This window comes from Vidua chalybeata, chromosome 4 (assembly GCF_026979565.1).
Source record: "Vidua chalybeata isolate OUT-0048 chromosome 4, bVidCha1 merged haplotype, whole genome shotgun sequence".
Classification (NCBI taxonomy): domain Eukaryota; kingdom Metazoa; phylum Chordata; class Aves; order Passeriformes; family Viduidae; genus Vidua; species Vidua chalybeata.
In genome coordinates this window covers 1,680,893-1,696,425 of record NC_071533.1, presented here as the reverse complement: position 1 = coordinate 1,696,425, position 15,533 = coordinate 1,680,893, and the positions used below count along the sequence as shown (strand labels likewise).

The window sequence follows — 15,533 nt, the reverse complement described above, 5'->3', positions numbered from 1 at the left end:
CAAAGCTGTCCTGCCTTCCTGTGGGCTAAATGAAAACAAAGTCAGAATGCTCCTGAACTTCAGGAAGTCTGAAATTCAAATCTGCACTTGGAGCCTGGGCCTGTGTCCTGATTTCCATTTCAGAAGTGGAAATACCCTGCTGTAGATTGAGCCAGGAGTAATTGGCCAGACCCTGTGTCTTAAGAGAAACTTTTAAGCAGACAGATAGAAGGAAAGATCACAAAGATGAGATGGAGGATCTCTATTTGACCATCTTATCTCTAGTCACAAGTATTTTTAGAGCTGCCTGGCAGTGCTGGTTGTACGTGCAGAGAGGAGGATGTAGGCTGGAGTGTGATTTCCAGGAGATGGGGGTTTAGGAGAAACCATTTCCTATGCCTTACCAAAGGCAGAGAAAGATAGATTCTCTGGGTATAAGATTTTATCATTAAAGGCCTGAAAATAAACTAATCCAAACACATTTGGAAAGGTACCTGAGTGTGACGCCTTATTTGAACTTCGTGAGGGCATTTCCATGCCCTCCTGGGGAAAAAGAACCTCCCTGACAGATAAATCATCTGGGACAGATGTTTTCAAGTGCAGCCTGCAGGGCACTGGAGGCTTGACAAGCCTCTACGTGCAGCCTGTCAGGGGGTTTCTTTGAAACCAAGGCTTTGTGTTTATCTGGGGTATTTATGGCACTGTGGGTGAAGGAGACTGGCCCAGGCTTGGCAGCCCCCCTGATGGAGTGGGGGACTGTGAATGGGGCTAATCCTGTGGGAGGGTTAGGGTTACAGCTTTCTTCAGGTGTGAATAAGGGCAGTTGGAATATTTCTCAGTGCCTACTGAGGGTTGTAATGACTTTTCTGAAGTCTCTTTCTGGCTGCATCTGTCCCAGGTAACCTGCCCCAAAGAGAAAGCACCTCGTTTGCAGGGTGCATCCTCTTTATCGTGGTTAGAGAAAAACAAGCTCGGAGCTGCATCTGCGTGGAAATACGAACAACTCGGGAAAGTCTGGCTGCAGAGCCCCTTCAGCCCTCAGGGCTGTGTAAAATGGGTCACTGGAAGTGTGGAAGCAGAATGAAAGGAAAGGAAAGCCTGTTAATCCTGGGTTTTTTGGCTCCTTGGGCATGAATTTAATGTTAAACGACTTTCTGACTTCAGGGATTGGCACGTGCTGAAAAGCTTTGCTACAAAGAGGGGAGAGAGCAGCAAGGCAAAAATGAAAGGGTACTCCTGTGCCTCTGAAAGCAGCAGTGATTTAGTGATTTTACTAAAACATTTGAGAAGGCATGGCAGAAGCCTCTAGGAAAGGACTCTGAGGGTAAAATGTCAGTAACTTGTCTTCTTCTCATTAGCTCAAATAATTTTCACCTGCCTCCTATCACCAGGTAGATGAGGAGGGCAGGGAAAGGAGATTGCCCTCAGGTGGGAATGCTTTGCAAGGAATTGGGCAGCATGGAGGCAGTTGAGTTGAAATTCACTCTTTGTTAGAGTTCTGTGCCAAGCTGTTTTCGAAATGGTTGAAAAGGGGTATTAAGGGAAGGGTTTGTTTTCTCTAATGAAGTTGGAAGGTGGAGAGCAGTTGTTAGCCTGTTGTGAACTTGCAGCAACAGCCTTTTGGGTTTCTTGTGTCTTGTTTCTTCTGGTTTGTTCTTTCTGGGGAGAGGTGTAAGATTTTGTGTGCCTGACCAGTCTTGTCATGCTGGAAGTAGAAGGATAATGAGCGTATGAGTGGAGGAAGAAGCAGAGCCAGGATTCTGCTTTTTCCATGCAGACTTTCCCTTTGTGTTTTTGAACTAGCCTGCCTTTCTCAGTGAAACAGTGTCTCCAGAACAGAGGTTTAGGGGTAGGACAGCATTTTTACTTCCATTTTAAATGCTTGTAACTTGCTGTGGCTACCTCATCCCGGGAGGTGTCCAAAGCCAGGTTGGATGGGGCCTGGAGCAGCCTGGGATAGTAGAAGGTGTCCCTGCCCACGGCAGGAGCGTGGAACTGGATGATGTTTAAGTCCCTTCCACCACAAAGCAGTCTGGGATTCTACGTGCAAGTGGCTGTAGTGGGCCTCTGTTGTGACCCTGAAATGCAAGAATTTACTCTGGTTACGTGTGCCTCAAAAGAAGGGTTTTTTTCCTGTAGGTGTGGCAGAAACGTGGGCTTGAGTTTGGGCAGGAGGGTGACTAACCTTAGGAGAGGCTGGGGAGGGAACGGTGTGAGTGTGCTGCTGTTTATGCAAACACCCTGATAGCTCGAGCACTTGAGAAAAGAGCGTAGAAACTGAGGAAATAGCGCCAGGGAATATCAGCCGGGCAGGGCAAATAGCTGTGGCGTTACCAGCGAGGAGGCGGGACTGATGGCTCGGGAGCTGACACGGAGGTGTGGGTGCATGTGCACCTTCACCTGGATTGCCCCGGTCCGGAGGAGAGGGGAGCGGAGGTGGGCAGGGCTGGGAGGACGTGTCGTCACCTTGGAGCTGCGTGACAGCTGGGAACGGGGACTGTGACCTCCTGCACGTGTCTGGTGGCATCAAGGCAGGATGCAGCAGCCTTCCTCTCCCTGCCTGCAGCAGTGCAGGCACAGCCCTGGGGTTAATACGGCTGGAGTAGCAAAAATATCTCGATGGCATTTAGCGCCGTGACCTTTGAACACTTCCACAGGCTGACCCAAGAGCGGAGACAACACTTTGGGTGAGGCAGGGCTCGATGGAAATGTGCTGTGAATCACCCTCTCGTGTTGTTGTTGGTCTCTCACTGCCAGGCATGTGAATTTGGGACAGATAAACATAATTTCCTTTAGCATGACGAATTCAGCTGGGGAGGGCCCATTGCAGTTGCCTCCAAAGGCTGTGGATGAGCGCTGAAACAGTGGGATAGACTTAAAGCATTGGTTTACATTGGCTGAAATTTCCCAAATATTAAAATTCCCAGCTTTTGAAGATGTTTGGCTTGGAAATGCATTTTATCCACACTCCCTGCGAAGCTCTGTGCTCTCTGGAGCAGCTGAATGCCCTCCAGTCCCATGGGGTAGCTTTCCCAGTATCGCTCCCCTCCAGCTGGAATGATAACCAGCCATACCAGACAGGAAAAACCAGGCTCAGGGTGGCTGGGACATAACTGTCAGACAGGCTGGTTATATCTGCCACTCTCCAGGGCTGCATGCTTCCTGGGAGGCAGCTTCCATCCTTCACATTTCCTCTCTGGAGCTCTGGCACTGCAGCCTGGCACCCGTGTTACCTCTCAGTGTGCTGGTCTAAGCATGTGTGTGGGCTACAAACCCCCAGGAGAAGTCAGCAGAGGTGTTTGCCCTGTGCTCCCCTAAACTTGGATCCCAGCGTTGCTCCTCTTTGGGATTCAGTGGAGACATCCCAGCTGTGTGCTCTGCCAGGATTTAACCACGAGCAGGGTGGGATCACACCCTCAAGAGACAGAAGCAGGCAGCCGGTGCTCTGCTTGTCCAGCTGCTCCCAGTTGGGAAGCCCCAGCCGTTGTGTTTCTGGACTTGGGTGGTGCTTAACAGCTTCCAGCTGTTCCCAGGTGTGCAACTGAACAGTCTCAGGCTCCTGTCTCAGCTTAGCATTGCTTAACCTCCAGATTCCAGCTGGGAATAGGGCCAGGGCACACATGCTGGAAAGGCATGTGCACATCAGCCCCACATCCTCATGCCTCTGGCAAAACTCTAGGTATGCTAACAACTTGTCTCTGGTGTTGGGAGAGTGGGAGTGATGTGGATTTCATCCAGTCCCCCAGCCAGGCAGGAGGAAGCAGGCAGCTCTCTGTGCTCCTCAGCTTTGAGGGTGATCCGTGCAGCAATCTTCCTCAAGGTCCTTTTACATTGCTGCAGGGTCTGGGGGGGGGTCTAACCTGCATTTCTGGATTTCCAGGATGCCTCCATGCCTCTCCCCACCCAAAAACCTCCCCTACACTCTGCTTTGCTGCAGAACATCAAGACAAGCCAGTTCTGCTACTGCTCTTGCCTGGGAATTGAGCAAAGAGCACCAACCTGTGAGTTTTGGGAGAGGAGGAAGCCCTTCCTTGATTTCAGCTCTCGCCTCGTCTGTCCTTCCCCTGGTCTGAGTTCTGGTGGTTCAGAAATGCTTCTGAAAGCTGCCTTTCAGGGGGAAAAAAAAGCCCTCTGTGATGGGAGCAGGCGCCTGTGATGAGAGAGTGTAGCACCTACAAAGATGCCCGTTCCTTTTTTTTTCCTGTACAGTCAATTAGTTTGGATTGTGATCCTCTGCCTGGGATCTGGGTGCTTGGGCAGATGTAGTTTTTCCTTGCCCGTCTGCTCTCCTTGGCAGTGGTGTCTGCTGCTCTCTAGTGGTCCCAGCTGTGAGCCTGCGTGCGCTGCAAAATGAGAACCTAGGTGGTGCTTTTGTATATCTGTGCGTGTATGTTTTATTTTTACACAGCATCCTCCTGCCACGGCAAGTCTAAACCTTGTACCTCCACAATTGCCAGCATTTAATCTGCCCACGTTCCCCCAGCCCTAACCTGCAGGCAAGAGGAAAGTCCCTCATTTTGTTGTGCTTAGGTTGTGTCGGGGAACATCTTTCCAAGTGCCTTCCTTGAACTCCACATGGCCAGAACTGGCGGGTGAAATGCTCCCTCCCGGCTGCCCCAAACACCACGGGAATGTGGGGTATGGAAGGGAGGGGAGATACCCAAACAGCTTCAGGGATGTTCTGTATCTAAACCAAGGCTGTGCCCTGTGACAGATTGGAGTCTTTAGGCCTTACTGGTTTTCAGGGTGTGTGTGGTAAGTGACAGGCGAGATAAAAGCTGAGCGAAGATCAAAGCGGGTTTCATGGTTTTTATGGCTTTGTGCTTCTTGGTTTCACTTTCATGTGTCTCCCGGAGCCTTTTCTTCCCTCCCTGCGCGCTGCCCTTTCATCTCCCACCTCGTTTCCACCTGGCAGGGCGGAGCTTGGTGACCTCCGAGCCTGGGGCACGACTTGTGTGCTCAAGCCGCCTTTCTCTCAGCCCCCAAATCTGGGCAATGCCGGATTATTTCAGCCCAAGGCAGCTCCTTTCAGTATCGATTCTTTCAGCTGCTGAGATTTGTGTCCTTTGCAGAAGTCGGGCTGGAGTTTCTATGTCTCTGCTGGCAGCATCTCTGAGTGTGAGTGCTGATTCAGGGATGCTGGTTCCAAGAGAAAAGTTGACAAGGGGCTTTCCAAAGGGAGGGCTGCTCACTTCATTGGTATTGCAGCTTCCTTCTCACTGAAGAACTGGATTTCCCCTCCTTGCTGTGTGCACTTCTACTTGCTGCTGGAGAACAGTTGCTCTTGTCTTGGCTGGTTTTTTTCCTAATATAAAAATCTCTACTGCTATGGTGGCTTGTGGGTGAAATGTGGGGGAAGCATCTTCCCCGAGGGAAAAATGTGGGGAGGCACTTGGCAAGAAGAGGAGGGGCCTCAAAACATTAAGTGGACATTAACAAAAATAGCAACCCTGGGTGTAAGCCCAGGATGCATGGTCGAGTTGGGTCCATTCCTGGTGTGTTTTTACCCTTGTGTGTGGTTGAGGAGAAGCACTGTTTTCCATGGGTGGCCAGCAGAAAATGGGTCAAGGCCATGTTATGCTCCATGAGAAATAGTAGTTATGGGTTATTCTGCAAGTAATGTGGAGACAACTAAATTATGGGCTCAGCTGAAATGGAAACCACGAATAATTGGAAAAATAGAAAATGCTTAACTAAACTCTAGCCAAACTTATAGCTGCATTTATCAAGATGTCAGACTTCAAGGGGAAGGGGAGGAGACTTTGCCATAGCACTCCTGGAGAGCTTGGTGCCAGGGCTCTTGCCAAGTGTTTGCCTGAATGTGCTGCCCAAATAGGAATAACTCAGCTGAAGCAATGGCAGCCTTTGAGCTCAGCAGAAACCTCCCAGCTCGTGAAGCACGGGCTGGAGGAGTTTCCAGGAGCGTGTTTTGGTTTTGTGAATAGACCTGGAGTGCTTCTTCACTAGCCCCAGAAGGAGGGAGTGCCTTCCTCCAGCCGGTGGGGATGTGTAGAACGCCCGGCCGACATGAGGGCAGCAGGGCCGAGTTGCCAGACACAGCTCACTTAGAACACCCCCAGCTGCTGTTCCTCAGCTCCCTCCTGCTGCAGGATGAAGGTTCCCTCCTCATCCCCTTGCTCCACGGCCAGGGTTGAGCCCTGGCTGTCCCACGGCGCCCCGATGCAAATGGCCAACGGCGCCCGCGGGCTCAGCGGCACCTGCGGCGTCTAGACTGGTTCCTGTGCCCACATGCAAATTGTGTGGGGAGGGTGCTGGGGCACGTGGCCCCGGTGACACTTTCTGGGAAAGTCCTTGCCTCCCATTCCTGCCTCACATCCTCCGTGCCAGGCGGAAGAGCCGCTGAGGAATGACGGCGCCGCTCTGCTCGGCGTTGGGTTCGTTCTGGAGCGACTCGGGCTGGAAACGAGTGGAGAGCTCTGGAGCAGGGTGGGGGTGCCAGGGTGTTCCCCATAGTGCTTTTCTAGCGGCAGGGATGAGCTGGTACAGAAGTCTGGGGGTTTTCTCCTGCGCTTGCTTGGTGCCATTTGCATCTCTGGGGTGGCTGGGACTTCCCAGAAACTGTCCCCGCCGTGGGGCTGCACGTCCCTATTTTTGTATGGCTGTCCCTTCAGCAGAAGGGACAGCTCCCCAGAGGTCCCCAAGAAGGACTGGGGAGGCAGGAATGTTGGATTTGCGTTTCTTAAAAGTCTTCTTTAATTTCTCTTGTTCTTGCTCCCGGCCTTTCTCCATCTTCCTTATCCAATCCCTTTTGAAGCTCCCTCTTACCATATTCCCTTCTTTAGCCCTTAGCTCACCAAATACTTTTAAAGATGCCAGGAGCAGGTTTCTCACCTGCTTGCAGAGAAGTCATGACAGCACTCTGCTGTCTCCAAAAATGGGCCAAACCCACAATTTTGTCCGCTTGCATCAGCAGCAAGTCGTGCATCTTCACTTGAAGATGGCAAGTAAGAGCGAGCTCGATGTGTTGTTCACCCAACCTAATTTTGGACTGATTTCGTTAGGTTTTGGCTAATTCTGGTGCTCTCACGTTGCCACTGAAGTATGTGTGGGTTTCAGGTTTCTCAGGTTTCGGCAGGAAGCATCTTTATCTTTGAAGCAGGTGATGGACCACAAGCCACAGTGGTGAAGATTCAGTGCAGTTGGGGTTTTTGGGGGATAATTTAAAAAAAAAAAACAAAAACCACAGCGTGGTTTTTTTTTTTTTTTTTTCCCCTCTCTCTCCTGCAAGAAGCCCTGAGTGAGTTGTGGGCAAAGGGAGGGGTAAGCTGAAAAATCACTTTTCCTCAAGTGATTCTCTTTGAGGGGTTTGTTTGCTGCAGATGTTTGTGATGCAGCCTCTTGTGAATCCTCCCTGAAGGGCTGGAGAGCCGCATCTCCTCAGCACTGACGTCAGGGTTGGGTTTTTGCCCATCCTGGTAAACATGGAAAAGGTTTTCCATGTGGCCTTTAGATGCTGCTTGCACCACTGTTTTTTGGAGCTCTCTGATTTAGGTACCACAGGAAGGATTAAAAAGTATTACAGGTGTAAAAAACAATACAAAAATCCGATAAGAATTAGATAAAAAATGGCTAAAATCTAAGTCTTGCCTGCACAGGGGCAGCTGCTGCAGCAAACAGAGAAGCTGTGAGGGTGCTTTGGATGTGTTTCAGTTGAGGCTGGCCTGGATGACACCACACATCCCTACATTAGGGCCACTCTTCTGAATTCCTGGCATCCAGGAAGCAGTCAGCTTAAATGCAGTCACGGCTCACATCCTCAGCCTGCTTCTCCCTTTGCAGAATTACCACTCGCTGTGCAGAAATATCGGCCACCGCCACGACTGCGGCTTTTCCTTCTGAGAAACCAGCCCAGTGTTCATCAGTTACACCTTTCTCATCCATCGCAGCACCGTGGCTGCTGCCCAGCCCACTCACAGACCCTCTCAGAATCCATCCAGCTGATGCTTCTGTAGCTCCTGCTTCTTTCCAGGGCAGGCAGGAGGTGGATACCTGCCCACAAATCAGGGGCGTGATCTGGCTCATCTTGGTCCATCCATTGCATGTGTCCAGGGATAATTTTTTTTCTTGTACCAATTTCATTAAGCACTGCCAGGAATGCTGTTGGATTCCTCCAGTCCTGGAAGAGCAGCAGCTGAATGCTCCAGCTCCATCTTTTCTGGGGAAAGTTGCTTTCACTTGTTTTTTCCCAGCTCTAAAAAGCAGGATCATTTTGTAGTCAGGAACTTTAGGAAGATTTTCAGACGTCTTTTATGCCTCCATAGCATTTTGCATAGATGAGCAGTCATCTCTCTGATAAATTGCTACCTTTCCCATCATTTTTTTCCAAGAGATTTCTGGCACAACCCAACGAAACTAGTCCTAGGTTGTGTTCCTTCTAATAATTCTCTGCAAGGAAATTGAAAACTCTGAAAGGGTTAAACAAAACTCAGTTTTAAGGCCATCTCCTCTTCCATTGCTGTGACAGCAAGGCACCTATTCTTTTTCATTTCTTTTTAGGACTTTGGGAATAGCCCAAGGAAATTGTCCCAGGCTTCTCTGTGACCCTGGTGTACAGGGAGTTAAACTCCCCAGTCATCTCTTGGACAAGCACTTCACAAGGCTTTTGGACCTATCTCAGAGGAGAAAACCCAAGATTTTCAAAGAGAGATGCATAACTTGAGTTTGAGTGGAAGACTTTTTTTTATATTTACTATTTTGGTAATAGCTATATAAAATGCTGATGTGATTTGAAAGCTCCAAATTACAACATTATCACACAACCACATCTCTTTTCTTCTGCCCTCTTCCTTCCTCCTTGCCTCGCCACATATCCCCTTCCCCTTTTGCTTCCCGACTGGTGAGTTTGCCGAATTTATTTAGGGCAAAGACCCCATCCCACCAACAGCCAAGGGCATGGGGTGCTCCTGTGGCCATCCTGGGCGAGTTACTCGCCCAGCCAAGCGTGAAATTGGAAATACTTGAGTGCAAGCACAAAGCAGGGAGATCATGATTGGTTTTCTGTGACGTGGGGTGTTTTTGCTGATGAGAGAGGCAGCAAAAATAGTGTGGGGAAAATATAGCCCCAAGAAAGCAATATGTAAATGTCTGAGTATGCTAAAAACCCCCCTGCTTAGTCAGGGGCTTGCACTCTGCTTTCATTCTGGGCTTTTTTTTTTGTGGCTGAGAGGTAAATGCTCAAGGGAATGAAGGGCGATGTGGGTGACAAGGCACGGGGGAGATGGGTGGGGAATCCAAGCGTCGCACTGCGTCCCAATGGCTGCTTTTAGTTAAAAATATTGACCACTGAGCTTCTGGGCCGGCTGTGGGGAGCATCTGAGAAATGACATCACCTCTGTCTGTGCTCTGCTGGCCGGGTGTGACTGCTGAGGTGTGAATTCTGTGCCCGTGTGGGAGCGTGACCCTCCCCGATAAATAGGGCTGTTTGTGCGCCCGGTCCCGCAGAGTTTCGGTGGGGCTGAGCCTTGCCTGAGGATGGGAGCCCCCCTGCTCCCGTGGCTGCTGCTGCTGCTGCTGGTGATGTCCCACTCTGCCCACGCAGGTGAGCTCCGGGTGCCTTTGCTGGCATCATCCTGCGCCCAGAGCGGCTGGGGAGCTTGGGATCCTCCTGCCTGCTTAGCGGAGGGCTTGCCTTGTTGTTTGCCAGGGAAAAAGCACAGCCATCCTTTGCAGGGCTCTGGTTCAGCTTTTGGGAGCCGTGTGGGAGCAGGGAACCGAGGTAGAGGCACAGGTGGAAGCCTCTCACCGTGCTCCCTGCAGTGCTGTCAGTGAAAACACGGGAAGGGGAACTCGCTTTGGCTCCTGGAGCTGCTGCATCCCTGTCAGCACAGCCTGTAAGCTGCCCCTTCTCTCTCTCTCAGCCATCCTGGAGGTGAACGGGAACCTGAGCTGCAGGTGTGCCAAGACAACCTCGGAATACATCAGTCCCAAGAAATACGAGAGCATTGAGATAAGGCCCGTGGGCAGCAGCTGCAGGCGCACGGAGATCATGTAAGTGCCGTGGGCCCTGCTGCTGCCAGCATCCCACTTCTCTGCCGCCTCGCTGGAAGCTAAACCTTTCCAAAAATCAGGAATCTCTCCAGCAGGGGAAAGCGTGATTTCCTCGAGCTGGAGCAGGGGTGTTTGCAGCCTGGAGGAAGCACTTCCTCAGACACTGAGGCAGCATGAGCCGTAACAAATTTTCCTAGCTGCTCAACGTTGATACGTTTGTAAATCTCCAGAAAAAAAATTGTCTTTGAGCACTGTTCTGGGCTTCAAGTCTCTGCTCTAGGAATGTGTTGAGTCTTGCTTGTTCCCAGCCTTGCTGTGGCTTTCTCTCTCTGGCAGCTTTCTGCAATTGTTGGTGCTGTGAGCAAAAGCTGAGTCTTCCCCATCGGCTCTGACTGCTTGAATCCCTGCCTTTGGAGGGGACAGGAATGCTCAGGAACTCTCCTTGCATTTCAGAATTAAATTAAGAACCTCAGGGAAGGTGTGTGTGAATCCCGAAGCCCCCTGGGTGAAGAAGCTGCTGAAGCGCATTGCTGGCACGTAAGTTGTTGGATGGAAACTTGTTTGGTTCAGGTGTCCCTGGACAGCATCCCAGCACATCCATGGTTCTGAGAAGCTCTCACGGGCCCAGGAGAGCTGCTGTTGTCCAGAGGACCCACTTCCAAAGCAATGAGGGGCAACACTTTGCTGTGCAAAGCAGTGTTCAGCCCAACACGACCCATCTGTGGGTCACGCTACCCCTGGCTTACGCACTGTAAGTGCTGCACTTAGAGTTTGGGGGGAAAAACATGAGGGGAGAGGTGGCAGGAGCAGGGTTTGCTCGTGGCAGGTGCAGTAGGGTGCTGATGCTGGGAAAACTGCCCTTCTTGGTCGTGCCTGTGCTGGGTTTGTGGCCATCCTGGCGACCGATGCCTGCCCCAGGGAAACGGCAGCGACTTCCCTCAGCTGGGGCAGGAGCTTCCTCTCCTGGAGCCACTTTTCTCTGTGTTCACAGATTTCTCCTCCTTCTGCTTTTCACAGGAAGAAAAAATAGGTTTCCTGCTAAGGAAGTTGGTGCCCAGAGCCCCGAGGTGGGCTGGCGGATGATGCCCAGGTGTGCAGACCTGGCTGCTCCTCATTTGGCCCTCTCTTCCTCCCCTTCCTGAAAGTCCCACGTCTGGCTCTGGTGGCAGTGGCTGTGGGGAGGGTGGCTCGCTGCTGGCCCCAGCCCTGTGGCAGGTTCGTGGGGGGTTCTCCCCTGCTCTTGGTCTCTGGATCAGCGTGAGTGTGAATCCTTCATTTATTTAGTTGCCTGTGGACTGCAAAACTGTTCCCTCTCAGGGGCTGCTCCTGCTTCTTTAGGAATGACTTTGTGACTTTTTCCATGTGAAGTGCTCAGCAACAGAGTGTGTGTCTGAGGGTTGTGTGGCATGTCCCGTTCCAGAATCTCAAGCCAAATAAAATTCAGGACTTTTCTTTCTGTTCTATTTTCCATGGATCTCCTAGCTTTGAAGCTGTGTATGGCATAGAATCATGGTTTGGATCAGAAGTGACCTCAAAGCCCATGCAGTCCCACCCCCTGCCATGAGCAGGGACGTCTTCCACTATCACAGGTTGTTTCAGATCCTGTCCAACCTGGTGTTGGACACCTCCAGGGATACAGGGGCAGCCAGAGCTTCTCTGTACCAGGGCCTCCCCACCCTCTCAGGGAAGAATTTCCCCCCACTATCCTATCTAACCCTGCCCTCTGGCACTGTGAAGCTGTTCCCTCTTGTTAGGGGTCCTTCCCATCACAACCTGTCATTTTCCCTGGTGGTGATTTGAGGGCACGATATTGGTGGTAGGGAGATGGGACAATCCAGCCAAAGTGCCCCACATCCAAGTGATGGAGCTGGGATTTACAGGTGGCTGTAAGGCTTTAGAAACCAGTCCAGGCCAGTAAGGAAATATGTCAGGAATGGGCATGAGGTCACTTGGCAGAGTTTTGGGGTAAAAAAAAAAATCAAAAGCAAATGTCAGCAGGGCGCTGCTGGGCTGTGCCTTGCAGGGGGACAAGGCGGTAGTAGGGGAAATGAGCAATTCCTGATCGTGCAGGCTAGAAAAGCACCCCAGAAAACCTCCGGGCTCGTGGGGCTGTGTGCGCTGAGAACGAAGCTGGAGGAAACGGCCGAGAAAGGAAGGGGAAAAGCAGAGCCGGTTTCGGGAAGCCGGGCCCCGCGCCAAGCCCCAAGCCACGTTTTATCGGCAGCGTTGCAAACTCAGCGAGCGCCGTCAGCAGCGACAGGGGTCGGGCAAAACCACGGCGACCCCGGGGCCTCCCGTGCCGCCTCACTTCTCCTATTTCCCAGCTCAAATAGAGGGATGCTGCGGGGCCCGGGGCTGGGGCCGGCATGGCTGTGCGGGCAGCCCTGCTGCTGGCGGTGCTGCTGCTGTCCCAGCGCCCTGGGGACACAGGTGAGCCTCCCGGTGGCTTGGGGGTTGTGGGGGCTGTGAGGCTTTCCGGGCTTGGGGCGGGTGGTCCTGGTGGGACGTGGCAGGAGATGCGTTGCCCCGGGGAGGGTTTTGGGGTGATGCATGAGCCATGTGAGCCGTGTCCGTGTGCGCCTCCAGCAATCCTGGAAGCCAACGGCAACCTGAGCTGCCGCTGCCTCAAGAGCACCCGAACCTTCATCCCGCCGGAGAGGTACAGCAGCATCGAGGTGTGGCCCGTGGGGAGCAGCTGCCGGCGCCCCGAGGTGGTGTAAGTGGCTCCCGGGGGTGCCCGCCCTCCCTCACCCGCTTCGTGCTCGTTTTCCTTGTGAGAAGGGTGGCGGGCTCAGCTGTCTGCAGGAGAGGAGGAAGTGATGTGTCTGAAGGGCCGTGTGTTTTCTAGGATTAAGCTGAAGAGCCTGAAGAGGGTGTGCGTAGATCCTGACACCCCTTGGATGAGGAAACTCTTGCAGGACCTCCCTCACCTGTAAGCTCCCTTTTCCCCCTGAGCGTCAGGGACTCCCCGCAGGACCAGGGGCATCCCGTGGGAGACTGTCTTCACACATTCCTCCCCCTTCTTCTTCTGGCAGGAGGAAGAAAAAGGCTCCCCGCTGAGGAAGCTGCCACCAGAGGCAGGCCAGATGTGCTGGGCCCAAAACTGCCTCCCTTCCCCATCCTGTTGTTGGCTTAGCCCAGTCCAGAGGGGAGCATGCTGCTGCCTGAGCCCCTTTTAATGCCTTTAAACCCTTAAAAATGCCCATCCCTGCTTCCAGCCTCTCCCATCCCTCAGCCATGCACTGGGTGTCCCTTTTGGGCGTGGCTCAGCAGGCCCAATAAAGGTGGCAGCCCTCTCTCACTGTCCCTTGCCTCCTTTCATATGGCATGCCGGGGGCTTGGGGTGCTTGGGATGGGAGGCATGGGGGGCACCAGCCTTTGGCCAAAATCCTTTGGCAGACTTGAGGAGGTGGCCGCGGCGTTTTCCGCTTTTTTTGGCGGGGAGGCGGCACAGGCCACGTGCAGCCAGGGGAAGCGAGGGCAGGGAAGTTGAGGCGTGGGGCTGCCCCTTTGTCCTGCCCCTCGGGCGCTTCCCACCCCGGAGGGGGTTGTGAAATCCCCCCTGGGGCGAGGGGCTGGCTATAAAGCAGCCCTGGCGCAGCCCGGGGTGGGCGGTGAGGATGCGGCTGCTGCCGGCCCTGGCGCTGGCCCTGCTCCTGCTCCTGCTCCTGAGCAGCTCGGTGCCGGCGGGCGGTGAGTCCCTTTGGGTGTCTGTCCATCCGTGGCCCCTCCGAACGCCTGGACAGGGGCACTGGGTGTCCCAGATGGGGCTGAGTGTGGGTTTTATCTACTCAGCTTTCAGTTTTGGTTCTTGCCTATCTTTGAGCTTGTCTTTTAAACCCTGTGGCTAAGCTGGAGGGGGGTGCTGGGGGGTGGAGAGGGAGGGATTTGCCTCGTGGGTTTAAGCTGCTTCCCTTTCAGACCCCCATAAAATTCGAGTGCTTGGTGGGTGGGCAATGGGTTTAGTTCATAAAATGCTGGTTAAATTTTCCAACCCTGCAGCTAAACCCCTTCCATATACAGGAAAAGAAGCTTTCGGGCTGTGCTGGGAGGGATCAGCCCTGCTGCAAACAGCAGCCCGTGGGTGTCAGGGGTGGGATGGGATAGTGGGGAGGGGGATAGCGTCCCCACGGGGGGCCGAGACCTGGTGTGGGCTGCCCTGGGGCACAGGTCTGTCGCTGGAGAGCCTGCTGACCAACATGAGGTGCAAGTGCATCAGATCCACCGCCCACGTCATCAACCTGGGGCTGATCCTCACCATCGACGTTACCCCGCCGGGCATTCACTGCAGGAGGAAGGAGGTCATGTAAGTGCAAAGCCTGGAAAAAACAATCCCTGCAAATTGCTCCTTTGTGTCCTGGTGCAGAAGCACGTGGGGGGGGGGAGCCCACAAATGTTGGGGTGACTCTTGCTTCCCAGTTTCAAGTGGGTTCCTCCCTGTGTGGCTCAGGGTGCTAAAGTCAAGGCCCCAAAACTGCATGTGTGTGTTGCCCAGGGTTCATATCCATGCTGAGGGAGCAGGGAGGTTTGGTTTTCTCTGTGGGTAAGAAAAGCTTTGGGGAAGGGACGTGCGTGGGGCTGAGGGGCCTCACGGCCTTGCAGCCTCACCCTGAAGAAGAACAAGCGGGTGTGCGTGGCCCCCGAGGCGCCCTGGATCCAGCTGCTCATCCACAAGCTGACGCAGAGGTACGTGATGCCCCGAGGCTGGAAAACACCCGGCATCCCCGACACCTTGGCAGGACCATCCCTTCCCCCTGACCCGCCCGGTTTCCTTTCCTTTCCTCCCACAAAATGTGCAGGAACGGCACCAAAAAAGCGTTGCCGCGACCACGGCGGGAAGCACGGCGCTGCCGGCCCCCTTGGAGACCCCCCAGCCCGTCCCTCCCACTGGCCAGATCCCAGGAATCCACGGTTATGAATTCCTCGTGGGACAGCAATGACACAACCCCCCTGCCCTGAGACACGCTGGGTGGAGTGGCACAACGCTGGCGCTTCCTCTGCTCCCGGGGTTTTTTTGGCAGGGGCAGGAGCCTTTTCCCTGCTTTCCCCTCAGGCTGCTTCCTTCCCTTTTGGATGCCTGCGCTGTTCCCGCACGCAACCACAGCCCGTCCCGGGTGCCACCAATAAAAGGATGAATGTGCTCCCCCACCCCATCCCCGGCTGTGGCAGCTCTTTCTGCCTGGATTTGTGTAAAAATTGGGATTTTTGGAGTGGGGAGTTAGGCGGGACTGTGGCACGGTGAAGCCTTTGGCTGCTTTGCCAAGGACGCTTCTGAATGCGCCGCCTTTCCTCTCTGCTCCAGGATTTTGGTGCCTTTTCCTGACAGCTCCTGGCAGGAGTGAGTAATTGCAGGAGTTGGATAGGGTCTGCTACTGCTCTGGGCTGTGGAATCACAGGAGTGGGAAATTTCCCAGTGCCTGGCTGAGGTTTTCTGTGGAGTGCCATTTCCCAGCCTGGCAGAGCGATCAGTGTGCCTCGGCCACACGGACTGAGGTGACACAGGTGTGACTCGTGACCCTGTGCAGGACTGTCCCTGTTTACAATCC

General features: G+C 53.4%; 2 protein-coding genes across 2 annotated transcripts; both read left to right on the top strand.

Moving 5' to 3' along the window:
- Nucleotides 1-9,973: 9,973 nt before the first annotated feature.
- On the top strand, nt 9,974-13,268 carry LOC128787440 (C-X-C motif chemokine 6-like). The gene is made up of 6 exons (XM_053941583.1): nt 9,974-9,987; nt 10,441-10,524; nt 11,005-12,417; nt 12,574-12,703; nt 12,836-12,919; nt 13,023-13,268. Exons 3-6 carry the CDS (start codon nt 12,354-12,356, stop codon nt 13,045-13,047), a joined length of 303 nt encoding a protein of 100 aa, XP_053797558.1. The 5' UTR covers nt 9,974-9,987; nt 10,441-10,524; nt 11,005-12,353; the 3' UTR covers nt 13,048-13,268.
- A 339-nt stretch (nt 13,269-13,607) lies between these two features.
- LOC128787439 (C-X-C motif chemokine 2-like) lies at nt 13,608-15,104 on the top strand. The gene is made up of 4 exons (XM_053941582.1): nt 13,608-13,680; nt 14,158-14,293; nt 14,590-14,673; nt 14,787-15,104. Exons 1-4 carry the CDS (start codon nt 13,608-13,610, stop codon nt 14,944-14,946), a joined length of 453 nt encoding a protein of 150 aa, XP_053797557.1. The 3' UTR covers nt 14,947-15,104.
- The last annotated feature ends 429 nt before the right edge of the window (nt 15,105-15,533 follow it).